The sequence below is a fragment of the Python bivittatus genome, unplaced genomic scaffold, assembly GCF_059951505.1.
Source record: "Python bivittatus isolate LINGU-HERP-01145 unplaced genomic scaffold, Pbiv_v1 ctg000220_np1212, whole genome shotgun sequence".
NCBI classification, from domain to species: Eukaryota; Metazoa; Chordata; class Lepidosauria; order Squamata; family Pythonidae; genus Python; species Python bivittatus.
The window spans coordinates 21,894,799-21,916,765 of NW_028277048.1; the positions used below are offsets into that span (position 1 = coordinate 21,894,799).

Here is a 21,967-nt window from a genome sequence, read left to right on the forward strand (position 1 = left end):
ATTGATCAAAATTCAGATGCTATTGCATTAGCAGAAATGAGGGAGAAAGAATTCATATTGAGATTGAGATCAGTAACAGAAAATCCTGGGGAAGATGTAAGAAAATCTATCATTACCGCATTAGCACAATTTTTAGAGATGGAGGAACAAGATTTAGACTCTGAAATAGACAAAGTTTATAGAGTCAATTCACGTTATGCTAGAGAAAAAAAAGGTCCCAAGAGACATACTAATTCATTTTCTACGGAAGGTCACAAGAGAACAAATTTTGAAAAAACATTATAATGATGGATTGAGTATCGCAGGTAAAAAGAAATACCTTTAAGAATCTTGAGAAAAAGAAAGGATTACTCCTTCTTCACAGATAAATTAAAGCAACATGGTATTTCTTTCAGATGGGAGAGATTAGAAGGAGTATCTTTTATGTATAAAGAGCAAAGATTTAGAATAAATTCTATTTTAAAGGCAGAAGCCTTTTTGGAAAAATATAAGGCAGACTTTTGCAATACCCATAAAGAAATAGAAGATAAAGAAAAAGAAAAGACTACAGAAGACATCGAAACCAGTGTGAATTTAACAAAATTTGGGGCTTCTGGAGTGGATTATAAAAGACCCTAATATAAATATACTTATGGATTACAAATACTTAACCTGGAATATAAATGGAGCAAATGCTCCTCAAAAAAGAAAGAATTTTTTTTATTTTTTAAAGAAACTGAATTTGGATATAATCTGTCTCCAAGAGACACATATTTGTAAAAAAGACATTAAGTATTTGGTTCAGAAACAAATTGGAGAAGAATTTATATTGGCTGGACCAAAAAAGACTAAAGGAGTTGTTTTGTACATACAATCAAAACTGAATCCACAATTGATTTTGACTGATGATGGAGGAAGATATGTGGCAGTTGAAATTAGTATACAAGGGGTCAAAACACTAGTTGTTGGACTGTATGCTCCAAATGTTGATAAAGGGATATTCTATAAAAATTTGATGGACAAATTGATGGACTTACAATACGAGAATTGGTGCCTTATGGGTGATTGGAATGGGGAGATTTCTCCAATGGAAGACAAACAGTCCCCAAAGGGGCTGAGACTTAAACAAGGAAAACTACCCCAAACATTATTTGATTTGAAAGACATGTTGGATTTACAATGGATATTTGGAGACTTTTAAATGGAAATTCCAAGGAATATACATATTATTCTGAGAGATTTAAATCCTTTTCTCGAATAGATATGTTTTTGATTTCTAAAACTCTGATGACGGATGTTACTAAAGTTGAAATATTACCTAAGACTTTTTCAGACCATAATCCTGTTAAGTTGACTATTAAGGGGAAAAAGAATACATTTCGATGGAGATTAAATGAGACAATTTTACAGAAAAATGAAATAGTAGATTGTAAAAAAAAGATGAGAGTTTTTTCAATTGAATATGAATAAAGGCACTAACACAGAGACTGTTTGGGATGCTAGCAAGGCTTATATGAGAGGTTACTTCATTCAATATAATGCCCAGTTGAAGAGAAAAAAACAAGAGAAGATGCAACTGATTTTAGATGAAATTAAAAACAAAGAGATTAAGATGAGAAACAATCCATTGGATGAGACTTTGAAAACACAAATTAAATTTTTACAAAAACAAATGTCAATGTTAATGATACAGGAATTAGAAACTCAATTGAAATTTATGAAACAGGAATATTTTGAATTTGCGAATAAACCAGGTAGATAGATAGCTTATAAATTGTGTAAACAAAGACAGAAAAGATTAATTTCTAAAATACAACATGATGGGAAGATTTTAATGGATAACGTAGGCATTCAAGAGGCCTTTTTTTGTTATTACTCATCATTATATAAAAAACAAGATGTTCATTCAGATGATATTGATAAATATTTGTCTAAACAAAAATTACCTATTCTTACTGATCAACAGAGAAAATTACTTAATGATCCCATAACATTAGAGGAAATGTCAACTGCCTTTAAGAAAATTAATTGTGGAAAAGCACCTGGCCCAGATGGTTTATCAACGGCTTACTATAAATATTTTGAGGAGGAGCTTTGTCTTCCTTTACAAATGACTATGAATTCAATTTTAGATACAGGTGTAATGCCAGAAACTTGGAAAGAAGCCCATATTACCTTGATTCCAAAAGATCAACAGGATTTGACCTTGACAAAGAATTATAGACCAATATCTCTATTGAACAATGACTATAAGATATTTACAACAATTCTAGCGGAAAGAATGAAGAATATTCTTGTAAAATTTATCCATCAGGATCAAGCAGGATTTTGACCAAAAAGATAAATTAGAGATAACATCCGAAATGTTTTGGATATATTAGAATACCTGGAACAACATTATGAAAAACAAGCAGCTTTGATATTTTTAGATGCTGAAAAAGCCTTTGACAATTTAAATTGGCCCTTTTTGTTTAAAGTTTTGGATTCTATGAAATTTGGGGAAAACTTTGTTAAATGGATTAAATCAATATATATACCACAAACCCCAAAAATAATTGTTAATGGAGACTTTACTAAACCATGTGAAATTCAAAAAAGTACGAGACAAGGATGCCCCTTGTCTCCATTATTATTTATATTGGTTCTAGAAGTATTACTTAGAGATATTAGACAAGATGATAACATTTTGAGAATAAGGATTAAAAAAGAAGAATATAAGTTAAAAGCCTTTGCTGATGACCTAGTCATTACTTTAGAAAACGCATTGGAGGGGGTCGAATTGTTAATGCAAAAACTGAGAGACTCTGGGTCGCTAGCAGGGTTCAAAGTAAACATACAAAAAACAATGGTTTTAACTAAAAATATGGATTTTCATCAACAGAAGAAATTGAATGAACTAACTGGATTCACAATAGAGAAAAAAATAAAATACCTGGGAGTATATTTGACATCTAAGAATGTTGGTTTATTTCAGAATAATTATGTTCCACTCTGGACAGATATTAAAAAAGATTAAACCGATGGGAAAAGTTACAATTGTCATTACTAGGAAGAATATCGGTGATTAAAATGAATATTTTGCCGCGAATTATGTATTTCTACTTAATGCATTAAAAACTAGCACTTATGATACTCTTATTATTCCTAAGACCAGAGATAGATTGGAAGTTATCCACTTTTCATATCTTTTTTCTTTTTCTTTTACTTTATCTCACCTTTTCTCTTCCTTTTCTTTATAATTTGTATTTTCAATTTTCTTTTTCATTCCTAACTTTTAACTTTGTAATTTTAAAACCCCAATAAAATATTTTTTTTAAAAAAAGAACTTTTTTGTGGGGGGTGCCTTCAAGTCAATGTTGACTCCTGGTGACTGCCTGGACAAGTCCCTGCAATTTTTCTGGCAAGATTTCAGAAGTGATTTGCCATTGCCTCTTTCCTAGGGCTGAGAGAGAAAGACCGGCCCAAGGTCACCCAGCTGGTTTCATGCCTAAGGCGGGGCTAGAACTCATAGTCTCCTGGTGCCTTAACCACTACACCAAACTGGCTCTCTTATAAACAAACCAAATATTTATTTGTGGGGAGGCTAGATAGAATCATGACTAGTTAGTCTAGAATTTTTTTTGGTTGCCATAGAATGCAATAAGTATTTGATTCAAGATAGTGGGCATATATTGTTATTATTTATGAGCCCAGCTTTGTTTTTTCTTTTTCTGTGATTATACAGATCTTTGCAGATAGTCCACTACTGCTCCTGGATATGGAATTCAACTCCACTTGAAGATGATGGTCATACAGCTTTGGCCTCAACCATCTGTCCTGTGCAGGACTTCTGTAGCCAATTTGGGGCAAGTAGACCAGAAGCACCAAAAGCATTGGTGAGGATGTGGAAGAATGATCCAAAATTGCTCTGTTCTTATTGCTAGTGGAAGCAAAAACTGAGTGATTTCAAGCAATGAGCAGTAAATTGGTATGAGTGTATATGGAGAAAGGTTTGTGTATGTAGTTTTGGTTTATGTGTAGAAAGAGGCTTGTATATGTGTCAATATATATGGGGAAATACATGTATGTGTATTTTATTGAGAGAATGTTGTATACCTACATAAACACCACACTTATTTGTCCCCCAAAGGCTTAAATCTGGCATCTAAATGTTCTCAGTTTCCTCAAATTTCCTTACCATTGAAACTGGCATTTCCCATACTTATCAGCTAGCTTGAGCTCCATATACCAAATAAGGAGAGGGGTTGAACACCTCTGGTCTATAGGAAAGCAACCTACATCTAACTGATGGTACTCTCAGACTTTCAGATGTATTCATTTCCCTCAAAAGGCTCTTTATATCTGCTATAGACCTTCACAAGCTTAGATGCCATCATGGATATTTTGGGATGAGAAAACTGACAGCTTTTCTCTTATTAGACAGGAATAAAACTTGTGAGACATTCATCTTGTGTTCATTAACTCAAGTACTATATTTTTACAATGTAAATGCTACATGAACAGATCAAACTCAAAGATTATTACAATTATCACACAAATGAAATCAGTATAGCCCAAGCAGAGAAGACTTGAAAGCCAAACTAGATGTGAAGTTTATCATGTAATGTGGCTTTCCATTGTTGGTTTTTATCTAATAATCATTGGTGCAAGGACTACAAACTGAACTGGGACCATAATGTCAGAAAGAGACAGGAGGAATTCATTAACACTTGGCCTCCACCTGAAACCTGACCAAAATTGGCTACACCTAATTAGAAACCTCCTAGGTCTACAAACACAGCATCAGCCCAAGTCAACAACTTCTATGGAATGTTTATTCCCTCCAAGAAGCAAGTGCATGTTAATTTCATTTTATTTTTGGAAAACATGTTCATGAAATTGAAACTGGCATATTTATTTCTGCCAGCATAGTTTTCCTGGTTGATTTCTGCACAGTAAATCAATTTGGGTTAGGGTTACACGTTACACCTTGTATTACATGTACAAGGACAAGCTAATCAGTTGATACAGTACACATCAGAATTGGGTAATCCATTACTCAAATCCCTTTTTTGGGACTCTTCCCGAAGGTCTCCTGGGATTACATTACTGAAATTCAGCAGCAAACCCGTGCAACAAACAAAAAACACACTGAAAGAAAGCAAAACTGTCGTGTTCAGCCTTGAATAGATTAGATACATCTAGAAAAGTGAAATGAAATTCCCACTCCCTTCCCCTTTCACCTAAGGAAAAACAGGTTTAACTCATCATAAATTATTTGAGGTTTACAGGATTCCTCAAGAGATATTTTTTAAAAGTTGGTTGTTGTTGACTTTATATTGGTGATGTGACATTTCAAAGCATGTTGGAATGCCCACTTTGGCCATGCTGTTTATAGCTTCTTATTGGTTGGATATTCTTACTCTGGCAAATGAGTAACACTTGGAAGACAACACTCAGATAGGAAACCCTGTTGACTTTTTGCCTAATATGAAACTTTTAAACCAAATAATTTCACCCAGATATTTTTTTAAATTTTGAAACATACTAATCTTTACTCTTTTTTTTCCATTGAAACTAAGCATGTCTTATTTGAGCAGCAAAAATCCAGATAACCACTAACTCGTTGCAGCAAAACATTAGGGTTATCTGTATCTCTTTGCTTCCATCTGGTGGTTCTTCCAATTTTTTAGCCCAGGCATGGTAAACCTAACTTTGATATGTTGGAAAAATAGAGAGAGCTGCTGCTACATTTGTGGTTTCACCTTTTTTGGACGTGAGTTCCAAAAGCAGCATTCACTTCTTTATTGGCCTGTAGTTGTTCTTCCCTGTTTTAAATAGCAGCATCAACAGCAGCCTTCCCCACTTCATTGATGCAGACAAGAGCCCTGATGCCTTGGCTATAAGCCAATCAGAAAAAGCTTTAGCTCCTCTTCCCAGCTCAAAGTAATATGCCAAGAATCAACCCAAAGCCATCAGAACTTACAGGTACAGCATAGGCCATCTGGAGTTGAAGCTTCTACAGGAGAGGTAAGAAAAATGTTCAAGGGATTTGCTTTTCTTGACTGTTGGTAAGAAGGCAAAGAGGGTTGCAAAGAGAGTTCCATTTCCTGATTTTCAGAGAAAACTCTGCAAGAACTAAAAGGACAGCACAGCAGTCTTCTCTACTCAGGGGCTGTTTTGAGATGACAACAGGAGACATCTAATGACACATAATGCCCTTCAATGTGCTGGAGTTACAAACATGGACTTGTACATCTAATCAGCCAAGAAAATTCATGACCAGAAGCTGCCTCCCAACAAGTGATGACCCTTTTGGGGGGCTCAGTTCCTGACAGGGTGGTAAGATTGTTTTCCCCCTTCTTTGGGTATGTTTGAAGTGGAGATCGAGATACGTACACTTTTGTGAAAGCACAACTTGATTCCTTGATAATTACAGATCGGTTACAGATCGGAGGCAGGAAAGAATTGCCTAAAAGGGGGTGGGGTTACAGTCTCCCTTTATACACTTATGCAAATTAAAGTATATTGTGATTGGACAGAGCAACCAGGCATTTCATAGAATGGAACCCATCATGTGCTCATGAGGTCAGTGATGCCACTGGGGTATCCCTATAAGGTAATGGGGCAGGACTACAAAGTCAATGGGGTTGTAAGGACAAAGAGGCAGTTATTCCATGAACATAAGTTCTTTCCAGGGAATTGTTTTCTTTTGCTTTCCCAGAACTCTGCTCACTGCCCAGTATCTTTTCCCAGTATCCTAATTTCTTGGCCTTCTAAATGTTTGATAGCTAAACTAACAGTTTTCATTTTCTGAGAAAATGTACATGGGTTCAGGGCTTTAAAGTTGGCCCCAAGAATTCTCCTTCAATAGCAGGGCACTAAGATACTGTATTGTGTGTATGTGAAAATGTTCCACTAAAAAGAGCTTGCTTGAACTGATGGGGGAGATCTAAGCCATAATGTGATACACTTGCTTTTGGTTTAACACATTGTGTGAACATGATGTGTAAACCATGCTTTATGGATGAGCATGTTGTATAAAACCACCCAATATGGCTTATTCAATAAACAGTAATTAAACAAACCATAGTTTAGTGCACTCAATATACTTAAATGTGTAATAGGTCATTTCTGCAAGTGTGATGATCTTTGAGGCTGGATTTGTACCATGCTTAGCCGGCCTCTCTATATAAGTTGGTATGACAACTCCTAGCATGATTTCGGGGTAGAAATTCTGAGAGACCTCATTCCTACACATCTGCAACCAAGTTAAAGCTGAATTGTTCCACCTGGCCTTTGGCCTTCGGCCCCCAGCTGATTTGCACAGGGTTGTTTGTCTTTGTTGTTTAATTTAATTTGAGGTGGTGGTATGTACTACTTATTTGGTTGCTCTGCGCCAGTCACGGTCCTTCAGGATGGGGGTGGGGTTGTAAAATAATTGGTAAACTAGACAAAGGGGGTGTTACCTGGAATTTTAGGCTTCATTATTACCTTTTTAATAAAGGTGATATTGGCCTTTTAGCGTTTTAGCATGGCATCCATGCCTCCTTTTGAAGTTGAGGAATCCCTATTTTCCTTTTGGAGTCCTTGAATGTTGCAAGCATTAAAGAAACAAGACTGGATGGGAAAGCAGACGATGGAACTTATTGTAAGAGTATTTCTCTTTTCTCACATCTAACACAACAAGGCCTTTGCACAACAGTGTCTTTCATTGTTTGATTTGTTGCTTTCTGGCGCATCACGTATACCAAATGTGTGTATCATTTGTTTCTCTACCCTATATAAAGACTTGGCTCCCCCTTCATAAACACTTTTTACTTTGCCTGCAATTCGGTGATTCGTATTTTCAGGGGACCGAAAAGGCCACCTTGTAAAGGTAAAAGAGTTTTGTCTCCCACATTCAGGGATCAAGTTCCTATGGGCTCTGCGCCAATTCCGGTGCCTGAACGTTAAAGGCAACGGTGGCAGAACACCACTTTTGCGCTCCTGGGGGACTGGTGGAGGACCTCTTCCTGCAAAAGTGGAGAAATCCAGGATTTTGGCGTAACGGGGATTCGGTGCCAGCGCGTTCACCCCTTTCAACCCGGTTGTTGGAACAGACTTCGGTGACTGAACGAGGAATGGGTGTATAGAAATGAGGAGACACACGGATTATAGCAAGGTGCTTTGGAGTTTTAAAAAATTTAATCTGCTGGATAGGTGCACGACTGAAGAGACTTACTAGTTCCAAGTCTGTCATTTGCACAAAAACTGAAACCTCCCTCATTTAGTAGCCTTAATAAGGAACTGAAGTTCATTTCCTCTTAAATCTCAAATAAACTTGAGCCAATCTGTTTTCATGTTCTTTGACTAATAAGTCCACTTTTATGTGACTCAGAAGAGTTCTATCCATTCAAAACCACTGCTTTTGGGCAGAATATATGATGACACTAGACAGCAATTACAGAAGAAGGAGAAGGAGACTTCAGAGGACCCTGTGGACAGCAGCCTGCCTCAGAGACCCCACCCCACCCCACCCCTGGACCTCCGAGGTCCTAGGAGAGCTTTTCAGAGCCTTGCCAGAACCGATCGGGTCATCTAGGGACAGCCGCCTCCTTGTGAGGTTCATGGGGTGTGGGTGACACAATAGGCCTCTGCTGCTCCCGCTTCCTGGAACTCTCTCCCTGCTGGTGGTGCCTGCAGCCCCCACCTTGGTGACATCCTGCAACCAAGTTAAAGCTGGATTGTTCCACCTGGCCTTTGGCCTTCGGCCCCCAGTGGATTTGGACAGGGTTGTCTGTCTTAGTTATTTAATTTAATTTCAGGTTGTGTTATGTACTTCGTTGTCTTATTTGGTTGCTCCGTGCCAGCCACAGTCCTTCAGGATGGGGGTGGGGTTGTAAAATAATTGGTAAACTAGACAAAGGGGGTGTTACCTGGAATTTTAGGCTTCATTATTACCTTTTTAATAAAGGTGATATTGGCCTTTTAGCGTTTTAGCATGGCATCCATGCCTCCTTTTGAAGTTGAGGAATCCCTGTTTTCCTTTTGGAGTCCTTGAATGTTGCAAGCATTAAAGAAACAAGACTGGATGGGAAAGCAGACGATGCAACATATTTTAAGAGTATCTGTCTTTTCTCACATCTAACCAAACAAAGCCTTTGCACAACAGTGCCTTTCATTGTTTGATTTGTTGCTTTCTGGCGTATCACGTATACCAAATGCATGTATCATTTGTTTCTGTACCCTATATAAAGACTTGGCTCCCCCTTCATAAACACTTTTTACTTTGCCTGCAACTCGGTGATTTGTATTTTCGGGGGACGGAAAAGGCCACCTTGTAAAGGTAAAAGAGTTTTGTCTCCCACATTCAGGGATCAAGTTCCTATGGGCTCTGCGCCAATTCCGGTGCCTGAACGTTAAAGGCAACGGTGGCAGAACACCACTTTTGCACTCCTGGGGGACTGGTGGAGGACCTCTTCCTGCAAAAGTGGAGAAATCCAAGATTTTGGTGTAACGGGGATTCAGTGCCAGCGCGTTCACCCTTTGTCTTGCTCAGAAAACAGCTCAGCTTGCCTAACTCCCAAGCCATCATTGCTCCAGCAATAAGGCGTTTCCCCTGAAAACTGAAAGTGGGAGGATACCAGGACGCCCGTGAGGGTGAAGAGAGAGAAGGACGGTGGTGGACCGTCAAACATCTCCTCCCCCGCGCTCTGCACAAAAGGAAGAATGGGAATTGCTAGCACCCATCCTCCCCGGGAGTCAGTGGCAGAAATGCAGACCCTTCTTCCCTACTGAGCAGAAGGAAGGGGCAGGTTGACCTCTTCCAATTGCACCGCAGCTCCCCTCATACGCACCATTGTGGGAACACAGCAGTTGTGTGGATTTGCAAAGAATCAGCCGCCAGATCAAGCCAAACTCCCTTTTAGAGCTGAATCAGCACAGTGGTGTGTGTGTTTTCTTTTTATGTGCAAAAACACTGGAGCGGTTGCTCTGAAGGCAGACCTGTGAAGCTCTCCAGCTACCTTTGTCCTTGAAAAACCTTGAACAAATATTGTTTCAGCTGAAGCCTGGGGATGGGTTCAGTTAACAGTTTAATCCCCCAGGAAAACAGGCCCGCCATAAGTTCTGCAGGGCTTGAGGGTCACAAGCAGAACGATCTTTCCATGGGTATTGTTTGCGTGACAGCAGCCAATCAGCCATGACTCTCTGCTATCCTTCCACGAGACCGTGGTTCTCCACGGCTAACATGAGGCCCTCAGAGTGAAAAAGCCTAGGTTCTCATAACTTTCCCGCAGCAAGGAGGGACCGGTGCTGAGTGGCAAAAGGAGGAGGAAGCTGGAGCCTCAAAGCAAAGTATTCTGGGAAGAAGGAGAGATGGAGGTGTCATGGCTGGCCGTGTCACCATACACTAGTCTCCCTCTCCTAGGCTATTCCCATGTGTGGGTGGGAATATTTGCAAGGATTTCCAAGAATCGGAGCTGGCAGACCAATCTGGATGCTAGGCCCTGCTGGCTTCGTTCAAGTCAAGTCTCATTTAGAGCTCGTTTCCCACTATTTCCCACTAGGGAAAGTGGGAGAGTGGGGATAAAGAAATTAGACTCGTCATAAAATACTCCCTGAGATCAAAGTATGATTTCCTTTCTTGTTCAGAGTTTATAATTTTCTTGAGATAAGTGTCAAGGCCGAGGACCATCTGTCTTCACTAAATAACTGTCCTTTGTGTTGTGATCTTTTCTTCCTTCGTGATTCACACATTCTTACCAACAAAAGGCAAGACTTCTTTCATCACCTTTCATCCCCATGGCTCGCCTTGGTGTGACCCTTTCCTTTTTGTAAACACATTCAGATTCCAAGCCTCATCACTTTAACCAGTAAGTACCAGAAAGTCTTCTTACCAGGACGTTTTGTTAAAAGGTGATTTCTATTCCTTACAAAACACACCAGAAACATCCCCAGAGGCGTCTTCAGTGCTGTGTCACAGATCGATTTCTGGGAAACTCACTCTGTTTGGATGACGCTCCCAGGGCTCACCCAGCGATCAACCGACGGCAGCAGAGATGCATCAAATTATAATCTGTTATTAGCATCTGGCTGTAAATAAATTTATATAAATGGCCTTCTAATTTCTGCAGCCCAGATCTGATAGCTCTGGCTTTGGATCACATCAGTATTCAGCCAGTATTCAGCCGCAGCTCACCACACATGTAACCAGGGCCTCTTTAATGCCAATTCAGTGTTCCATCCACAACACCACAATGTGTTGTGCCCTTCTCACATATTTGTCCTTGCCAGGAGAGACTGGTTGGCTCTGCTGGGTTCAGTTCTAGGAGAAGGGGTATTTCAAGGGGCTTCAACGGTGGCTTTTAGAGCTGGGCATTTTGTATCGTGGAACTACGTCTTCATTTTAGATCTTGAAAAGCAGAACGTTTAACCGTAACAAAAGAGTTGACCGTGTCAACCATGGAATAAGAGATAGAGTTAAAGGTATATGGCTGATAGCTATTATAATACGACTGCTCTAAAATACCTTGTTTGTATTGACTAATGTTGCACTGCACAATCTTTATTAAAGGAAAGGAAAGGAAAGGAAAGGAAAGGAAAGGAAAGGAAAGGAAAGGAAAGGAAAGGAAAGGAAAGGAAAGGAAAGGAAAGGAAAGGAAAGGAAAGGAAAGGAAAGGAAAGGATTGTGCACAGAATTGTCTGGATGAGAATGACTGTTGGCTGAATCAATTCTTTCAGTGTTTCCAGTGGAATTAAAGTTGATATTTTCTGTTTCCCGCATTCTCTGCCAATTACTCTTTCCTGGCACTGAATCTGGTTCTTTTATACCATGAAATAATACTCAAGCTAACGGCTGTTTTTGTGCAATTTCTTTATTTATAGCTTTTACTTCTTTAAAAACCCATTTTTAGCCTGAGACGAGACAACAAGGTAGCAACAAAAGAAAAACATGTCAAACAAATTGAAGGAAGCTCTTTAATGGACTTCATTTAGGAGAAGACTTGGACAATTGGTACACCACTTTCACATTTATACATTTGTTGAATGTTTGCAAAAGTGAGAGGGCCCTACTTGTCGAAATGAGCTCTTGCGAATCCAGGCAGGATGCAAAACCATGTCTTCTCTTCTGAATGATGGCTAGCTCTCAAGTTAGTAGTGGGACAATCTAACTTGTGTGTGCTGTTACATACAAAACAACTAGAAACAGCCAGTCCACCACCCAGCTTGGCCAATAAGAGGCAGGCAGGAAGAGCAGCTTTGCATCCCAGCCAGCAGAGTAGCGAGCACGAGGATGGCAGGATGTTAAGGCATGCTCTATACGGTCCGTCACCAAACGGAGGTTCTTCCCACTATATGTCTTGGAATGTTGCATCATCTTGCAATCTAGGTATGAAAAGCATTAAGCACAGAAACTATCATCCATGAGAAATTGTGAAGTTTCTAGTAATAGCCCTGGCTTTTAAAATCAGTGCCAAACTGACTCTGCATGGATAGTTAAGCTTATCAACATGTTGAAATTGTCATCATATATTTATTTCTTCAGATGTTTCTGTGGTGCTCAATCCAGAAATTCTAGGTGGTTTACAATGATACACTTGCCATATAATAAAATAAATTCCAAACACCAAGACATTTAAAAAAGGAATAAAGTCAATAAGAAGTGATCTAATAAACTAAAGGAAATCATGTCAGACAGGACTGCCCATAGCACCTCAACACTCAGTGCAGCACAATGGTCTATTCAGCCTTACAACAACTAGGAGGTTGGAGCCCCCAGCCCTCAGGGGATAATCTATTGCACAAGGGGGGGGGCAGCCCCCAAGAAGGACCACTCAGCTGTCATAGAAAGGAATGGGCAATGGGCTGAAAGAGGTTGAAAGAGAGGGGGGAAATGAGAGAACTGTAAAGAGAGGAATTGTGAACAAGGGCTCCTCCTCCAGGCCGCTGAGTTAGAACAAGATCTACCAGCCAGGCCAAAATGGCCACTGTGGAGAGTGACCATTTACAAGACAGAAAGGACCACCTATAGTAGCTTGTACTGCACAGATCCTGACCACTTTAGAAACAAAGTGGTCAGCAAACCATGCCAGATAGCATCCACAACAAAAAAAGAACATTGGAAGCAGTTGAAACACATGACTTTAAAACTAGATTACTACAGATGACATTAAACTGCTTCAGGGACGTTCATGGGAACATGGCAAGTAAAAATGGTTCCTGGGTAAGGGAGGAATGGCCTTGTGTGTTGCACACCCCAAACTTACCTCCTACAGGATTTCCACACATCTCTTCCCTTAACTCTTCCCACATAATCGCTCCCAGGACATCACTACTCACAAGCCACAGTTCCAAAGCAGAAGAGAAATTGAGTGTTGGGACAGAGAAGATCATGCTGGCACATTTTTGGGACACTTCACAGACTGAAGGAAAGCAAGTTAAACCATGACCCCATGGCTGCCCTGCATACCTGGCCCTCTAGCACTTTCTCGGTTACAACCAAACAGCCTTCCCCCACAAGCTCTTTCCCCTTTAACTCACACGTTTTCAAGAACTTCTGCCCATAGCTTTCTTGAATGTCTGGGGCCAGCTGGCGCCATATTCTCTGCAAGGACTCCTCCTGATGATTGTAGATTGATGTTGAAAAAGCGCCAGGTTCAACCATGCTGACGTGGACCCCAAAAGTCTGCATCTCTTGCCTGGATTGAAACCAAAGCAATAAGAACAAAAGAAAGGGCTTGTTCTTAGACCAAGGATCCACGACATTCAATGTCCTGCTCCCACAAGCATCAAATACACAAAATTACCCTCTTCTGCTGGAATTCTCTAAAAGGAGGTTCAGAAGGGTGACAGAAACTGTCCCCCAAATATAATGGTGCCTTCCATGTCCGACTGACATGCCTTGCTAGAAACCTTCACTAGACAGTTTCCCATTGTTTTCGTGGAACCGATTTCCAAATGGCGCCTTCCTTTTGGACCACCGCAGAGAGGCCGATACCTCAGGTTTTAAACTGGTTGTGACAACTCTCTGGCTAGAAGAAGAAATGCCAGTGCATTTCAGTTGCATTCAGTTGATGGGGTAATTGATATGATACCAGTCTTACTGTTTATGTTTAATTAAAACATCTTTACCCCACGGTTTCTAAATGGGATCTAAAAAGCATTTAACCTGGCTATCAAAAATAGTTAAAAACAGGATCTTAAGGTATAATATCCACATGAAAGACAGACTTTACAAAATGCAATATATGTAGTCCTTGGTTTCTGACAGTAATTGGGACCAGAAACTTCATTACTAAACAACACGGTGGGAATGTGTGACATCAAGTGACTGGGCCAACTTATGATGGCAGTTCTGGCTGTCCTAATTGCTGTTCTTAGGCAAATCCCATGTGGTTGCAGTGTCCCACAGTCACGCAATCATTTGTGACCTCTTGCCAGTTTCCCCATTGACTTTATTTATACATACCTAAAAAAAAATTCCCCTCTCACCTCCCTGGGTGGTGTGTGTCTTCCTCAATCTCGGGTCCTCTACCAGAGGCCTGGGAGTTTGAGGGTTCTGCGCAGGATCTTAGCTGTTCCCAGCACTGCACTCTTCTGGACAGAGAGCTCTGAGGTTGTTCCTGGGATCTGTTGGAGCCCCTCTCCCAGCTTAGGAGTCACGGCCCCAAGTGCTCCTACCAACACTGGGACCACTTTGGCCTTTACTTTCCACATCCTCTCTATTTCCTCCTTCAGGCCCTGGTACTTCTCCAGCTTCTCATGCTCCTTCTTCCTGATCTTGCTGTCACTTGGCACTGTAACATCTATCACTACTGCTGTCTTCTGGTCTTTCTCTACTATCTATCTATCTATCTATCTATCTATCTATCTATCTATCTATCTATCTATCTATCCCTACACACACACACACACACACATATACATATTCATATATATATAGTATCTTATACTGACACTGAAGAGGACAGGCCCTCTGGCATACACAGCTGTGACTTCCTGCGCCTGAGCCCCTTTGTCTGCCTCCGAACCGATCCCATCAGGGAACTCCTCTCTACCCAGCAGTAGGACGAGCCCAGTGTGTAGCTTGGAAGTCTTTTGTGAGGGTCCTGACAAGTAAAAAGGGCTCCAGATAGCTGGGCTTGTATTTTGGCTTTAGTTGAAACACAGATGAGAAATCTTCAGCGTTTACTTTACCTCAGACTGTCAGAAAAGGCTTCCACCCCGTATTTGGATATAGGATAACCTCCTCCATAGTACGACAGTCTTCCCAGAACACTGGACACGTTGACCACCCTCCCTTTGGCCTTCCTTACAAAGGGCAGCATGTGAAGCGTTACATCAATTAACCCAAGCAGGTTGACGTCCAGCACTGATACAAAGTCCTTCTTGGTCAGCCACTCGTTGGGAGCTGTTGGGTAAGCAATACCTGCATTGTTTATCAGTCCCCAAAGTCCTGTGGAATCAGAGGAGATAAGACTGTTACAAGCTTCTCATCCATCCATCCATCCACCCTCCATATCTATCTATCTGTCATGGAATTTTTGCCAAAGACAGGAGCACAGCTCTGAGAAGAAGAGCCATGTTTATTGCAATGATCGTTGGGGGCCTGCTTTCAAGAAAGAGGGACCCTGAACAATAGAAAAGCATAGAATTTATACACTTTTGAGGTTGAGAGGTGGGGAATCTGAGGGCTCTGATTGGTGGATAGGTTTGGATAGGTGTTAAATGGGGTATAAATGGTTTTTCTATGGTGAGATAAGAACCATGGCAAACCCTTAAGCAGACAGGTGGTGGCCCTCCCATTGTTTCTGTATGTTAGAGGGCTATTTTTGGTAGTGGAACATGGGCACTCCTGGGTCATGCAATAGCTTGGAGCTGACCCTGTTTTGCAGGAGCAGAGAATGGCAGAAAGAAGTGGAGAAAAGAGAGTGAGGAGAGGCAAGGGGGAGGGGGTCACGTTTCCAGCTTTATTTTATTATTTTTCCATCCATCTATCTATCTATCTATCTATCTATCTATCTATCTATCTATCTATCTATCTATCTATCTATCTATCTATCCATCCATCCATGCATCCATCCATCCATCCATCCATCCATCCATCCTCCCATAGAATCAAGATTCCTAACCCCAAATCTGTCAAGAAAATGACAGCCCTTCAGAATAGACCAGACTAGGAATCCAAAGTGATGAATGCTAATATTATTTTTATTATAAAATTACAGTAATAGAATCTTGCAGAGACAGGGACTGCTACAGTTGGCCACAAACATTTATTTGAAGATCCTTCATGGATCTAAGCCTGGTGACCCAGAGGGTGAATAAACCTTTTGGGGCTATAGAGGGGCGCTGCACGACATTCTATGTTAATGATTAATGTTTTTGCCTCTCATTGTAAACATTTCTCTGCCTTTCCATCTAGCAAGAGACCACATATCCCGGGAGGCTCCTTCATTATTAACTGTGCAGAGCCGATCTTTACAAGCCCTTGATTCCCTTGCCACCAACAGTTAATTTTGTCCAGGATGGTCTAAGAAGCAGAAGATTTATATGAGCTGAAGAAAAACAGAACAGGGTCTAATAAGCTGTCTGTGGCTGTGGCTCAATTTTTTGAAGCCCCAGCAGTTGCTCATTTGAAACCATGGACAAGTGTGGCTAGAAATATTTATGAAATAATTAGTATATTCCAACAAATTATTGGTTTACCTCAGAAATATCTAAAATATGGTCAGCTTTTTTCTCTTCTTCAATTCAAAGAGCAGACTAAACCCTGCTTGGATAGAGAATGTGTTGCAGGGAAAATAACAATAATACCCCAATATGTGTGATCCTTCTTCTCGGGAAAACCTTTGTACTCTAAAAAGAGTTAGAAGAGGCTTCTCAAGGAGAAGAAAGAGACGTTATCCATTAAAGACCTGGACTAAGCTCCAGCAGGCTATAACAAAGATATTTCCATGGCCTATTTAATACACCTTCAAGTTGCGGTTCTTATATTTTGCCACTCTGAAGTCCAAAACTTAAGTTCCCAACTGAAAAATAGTAAAGCCCCTGGAAAAGACATAATTTCACCGGATTGCTTAAAATCTACTCTGCTTGGTGCGCATCTGTGCTAGTTCCCTTTTTTCCTGCCACAAATAACATCTTACAGATCTTCAAAAAATGGTTCAATTCTATCATTCTTCCTACATACAAAAAAGGGGAGAAGTCCAATCCTATAAACTATCACCTTATTAGTCCGTTATCTGGGATCAGTAAATTATACACCAGATTTTTGTACTGTGAACTTCTGCACTGGGTGCTTTGTGAGAATAATTTGGCCCCAGACCACGCAGGGTTTAGACCTGGTCAATCCCCTGTGGACCACCTAGCCAAGAAATATTATACTCTTCCCAAAGGGAACTTTTACATTGTCTTCATCGATTTAAAGGGCACCCGTGATTCCACACCATGTGAGACACTTTGGAGAAAACTGGCTGCAACCTTGATTCATCACCATCTTCTAAAAACGCCTTCTTAATTTAGGCAAGAAAATCATGATAACATTGGCATGCTAATTAAAAATAATGGGCATTTTGGGGCACACTGAGGACACGGAGTAAGAGTTAACCAACACAGTACCTTTGTTCCCCACACATGTTTTCACCCACTCAGTTGCTGCTGCAACACTCTCAGTGCTGGTGACATCCAGCAGGGTGGTTTTTAACCGGTCCGATGTGAGTTTCTCCAGCTGTTCTGCCCCTTCCGGAGTGAGACACGCGGCCAACACCCGCAGGCCCCGGGCATCCAGCTGCCTGGCCAGCTGGTTCCCAAAGCCAGTGTCACACCCCGTGATGAAGACGTATTTCTCCGTCAGGTTCTCCACCGTCTGTCTCTCCTGGTACCATCGTCGAAGGAGGTAAAGCCCCACCAGGGCAGCCAGGTAGAGCCACATGGCTGACACCTACCAGGAAGAAGCAAGCGGTGTGAATGGGTGGGCAGAGGTGCACGTAGCAGGTCTGGGAAGCCCAGACATTTTATTGTGAAAGAATTGGCTAGTTGCCCTTGTTCACAAGACAAACAGAGGCAAGAAGGACTTGTACATTACAGCTGGCTTTCTGGAATAACATTGGGATTTTAAAAAATGTTAGCTGATTACTGCTAACCCACGTAGCAGAACCCACGAATCAGTGGGAATAGATCATAGAAGACAAGCTAAGTTCCCCAAAATGCTCTTTTTCAGAGCCAATTTTAACCTCTTTGTGAATGGATGGGGAGAGAGGCTCATAGCACTTTTGTGAAGCCCAGACGTTTTACTGTGAAAAAATTGGCCAGTGGCCCTTGTTGACTCCTAAGCAATCCATTCTTCTTGGTTGCTTGAGCTTACACCAAAGTCTCTAGCCACCGTTTAGCCACCTTCAGACTGACTTCTGTTGCTCTCAACTGCTGCTCTACTCTGCTGCTGAAGCTTGCGCTTGGCAGTTCCTCAGGCTGTGCTGGGGTGAAAAAAGGAAGGCGCGTCACCAGCCGCTGGCTGGCTGTAGCTTCTCAGCATGGCTGCTGGAGTGGTGAAGCCGCTGAGCTCTGCTTCTCTTTCAGCTTCTGCGCTGCTGGTTGGGGAAGTCCAGGCCTGCTCCCCCTTCACCATCACTTGCCTGTTGACCTGACGGCTCCTCCACTCTCTCGGCTGCAAAGTCGTCCTTTATGCTCTCCCACAAGGCTCTCCTTCCACACCTCCCACTCAAGATCCCCTCCCATCCCCACCACAGCTCAACTGCCTTTGCCCGCAAGCTAAAGAGTGGCGCACCATAGCCAATGTTGTACCCTTTCAACCTCTCCTTGAATACTCCTTCAAGGCCAGAACAACCAATGAGATTTTAAGCCTGTCTCATTTATAGGCTACAGATGAGGGAAGGTGTGAGAGGTCTGGAAGGCACCTGGATGGGGAAGCCTGACCTGGTCAGTTACACCTCCCAGAAAACGTTACGGTTGTGGAGGGAAGAGCAGCAACCTCCACTCCAGCCATTTCTCCAGCTTCAGTTGCAGGAGGCTACTTTTTGGGGCATATATCAATCAATCAATCAATCAATCAGTCAATCAATTTTATTTCGGTCATAGACCAGCATATAACCAGTGACGTAGCTCTTACGCTACAGTAAGTGTAAAAACAAAAATCATGTTAATAGCATAAAATAGGATGTGGATAGAATTACTGAGGTAACATTGCAGTGTCAAGATATTATAAACAAAGAAAATCCGTTGTAGTTACGGTTAACTTTACAACAATTAACCTAAATACTGTAATTGACTAAAACAAATAACTATAAAATGTTATAAATAACACTACAATTTATAAACGACTACAAGAGTAATACATTTTTATACTAACTTGCCGTATCGGATCAATTATTATTTGGTCACAGAGGAGGAAGTTAGACATAAGATTCACACCTGATTAGGGATGTTACAGCATATTGTACAGAGCGTAAAACAGAATTTAGCTGAGGACAATGAAATAAGATCAGATTGGTCTGATAGGAGCAACTTGAGATAGAAGGAGTCCGAACGACCTGGGTGTTTATCAAGAAACTGGGATAAGAGTTCCTGGCGAGCATCTGCACAGAGAGGGCAATATAAGATGACGCGTTCCATCGTTTCGATTATTCCTCTGCCACACGGGCATAGTCTTTGACTGAGGGGAATATGTCGATATCTGCCTTCAGTGATAGCCGTTGGAAGGGCGTTGAATCCGGCCAGGGAAGAGGCCCTTCTAAATTTTGGAATCGTTATGCAGGTAAGATATCTAGCTGGTTGGAGAAAGTGTGCAGAATGACCCAAGAAAGGGTCCTTAGGTAGAAGTGATAGATCGGATTGTTTGAGGTTCTCTCGTGCACGTTCGTAGCCCAGCAGGATGATGGCTGCCCCTGAAAAGCCATATAGGTGCAGTTTAGCATGTATTGCCCGGCACCAAGAGGACCGAAAATTACCGGTCATAGTCAGGGGAGCTAGGCCGTCTGGGAAGAAGGAGAGCTTAAGCCAGTAGGAGAAAATGTAAATCCAAGCAGAAGTTTCTATTTTCAGTAGGCCAGCTTCACGGCGTAGCACCACGTTGGAGACACAGCAAGGAACTTGGAAAATCGATCTTAAAACTTGGATTGGACTCTCTCAAGAGAAAGGGATGGCCTATGAGGGCCCAGCTGAGCTCCAAAAAGGAGTTTGAATCTTAGCTGAAAAAACTTTTATTGCTGCTGGTATATCTTGAGCTGCTTTGAAGAAGTGGAAAGATTGTAGAGCTGCCGCTGGTTTTTGTGCATTCAGACTGACATAATCGGCATGAAGTTTGCGGTTATCCAAGGCATGAAGAACAATCCCCAGGTATTTAAAAATCTTGACTTGCTCTATTAGATGATTGCTTAACCGCCAGATATGTATCTTAGGGCGCTTGGCAAAAACCATAATCTTGGCTTTCGAGTAATTAATTTCTAGCCAATCTTCTTGGCAATGCTCATCGAGCATACGGAGTGCCCTCTTCAGGCCAATCTGTGTCCGAGAAAGCACCACGGCATCATCTGCATATAGAAGAACAGAGATGTGTCTGTTTCCCAGTTTTGGGGGGTGCAGAGGTGGGCTATTCAGTTTGTCTACAAGTATTACAAGAATTAACATATAAATTAAAGAGAAGGGGAGCTAGGATACACCCTTGTCTTGCTCCTCTCTCGACTGGAATTTCCTTGGTGGAATGTCCATACATATTACACCACACATTCATCCAAGAGTTTTCATAAAGCTTATATTTAAGAAACAGTAATCTTCTATCCATCGAGGAACAGTTCAGTTTTTCCCACAGTTTGGCTCTGGCAATGAGATCAAAAGTGAATCTTAAATCAATAAACGCTGCCTAAAGGGTTGAGCAAGCTCCAGAGGAATATTTTTCAACCAGATGTTGAAGAATTAGGGCCTGGTCAAAGATCGAGCGACCCTCTCTAAAGCCTGCCTGCTCCTCAGCCAAGAAATTCTTCGTTATAACCCAGTCCCAGAGCTTGTTGTATAGGTGTCTGGCATATCATTTGCTGACCACACTGAGAAGGCTGATGGGCCGATACTTGGCAGGTAAATATCTGCCTCCCTTTTTGGAGATTGGAATCACCAGAGCTCGGCCCCAATCATCAGGGATCTTAGCATAGTTATCAATAAAGGTGAATAGGGAGGCCAGGACGGGTGCCCACCAGTCTAGATTATTACGAATGACCTCCGCTGAGATGAGATCATATCCTGGAGCTTTATTCAATTTCAGCTGTTTTACCAGGTTTATGATCTTGGAGCCTGAGACTGGGGGCCACCAGGGAAGTAAGTGAACTTGATATTCTAATCCCCTCTTTGGATAAAGTGGTTCCTCCTGCGTATACGATGATCTGAGGTGATCTTCCCAGGCTGGACCTGGAATAAGAGATGAAATTTGTATGTTAGAGGAAGCAGATTGAGTAGTTACACATTTCCAGAATAAAGCTGAATTCTCAGAGCGAGTAGTAGAGATTAATTTATTCCAGGACTCCCTCTGGGCCTGCCTCTTCTTTACCCACAGCAGCTGTTTATATCCCTTTTGAGAAGCAGCAAATCCTGCATTGAATGGGAGAGAGGGTCATTTTTATATCCCTTAAAGCTAGAGATCAGTTGTTTCTTAGCTGCTTGACATTCACTATCAAACCAAGTTGGTTTGGGGGACGCTGGTTCCTCTTTACTCTGACTGGGTGGGTGGAAAGAATTGGCTGAAGAAGTTGAGCTACTTGTGTGTAAGATGACACACAACTAGTTCAACTTCTTCAGCCAATTCTTCAGCCAATGACGCACCACTAGTTCAACTTTTGAGGGGCAAATATTGCCCGCTTCTCTTTCAGCTCACCGGCTGCTCTCAAGTGCATAACCCTGCACCAACGTTGACTGCCACACAAGGATTTTCCTCCAACCTCTGGCATTATCCCAAGCAGATGTAACATCTTCATCATTCTTGCCATACAGATTTTTCCAAAGGAACTGGCTGAACTTCTGA

The 21,967-nt window shown here is 41.5% G+C and overlaps 1 protein-coding gene across 1 annotated transcript; it reads right to left on the reverse strand.

The window, feature by feature from the left end:
* Positions 1–11,905: 11,905 nt before the first annotated feature.
* LOC112543323 (retinol dehydrogenase 16-like) lies at positions 11,906–17,943 on the reverse strand. The gene is made up of 4 exons (XM_088138098.1): positions 17,563–17,943; positions 15,139–15,397; positions 13,483–13,640; positions 11,906–12,327 (listed from the first exon to the last, which is right to left on the reverse strand). The coding sequence occupies exons 1-4, from the start codon at positions 17,873–17,875 to the stop codon at positions 12,110–12,112; spliced, it is 948 nt and encodes a 315-aa protein (XP_087994224.1). The 5' UTR covers positions 17,876–17,943; the 3' UTR covers positions 11,906–12,109.
* Positions 17,944–21,967: the final 4,024 nt, after the last annotated feature.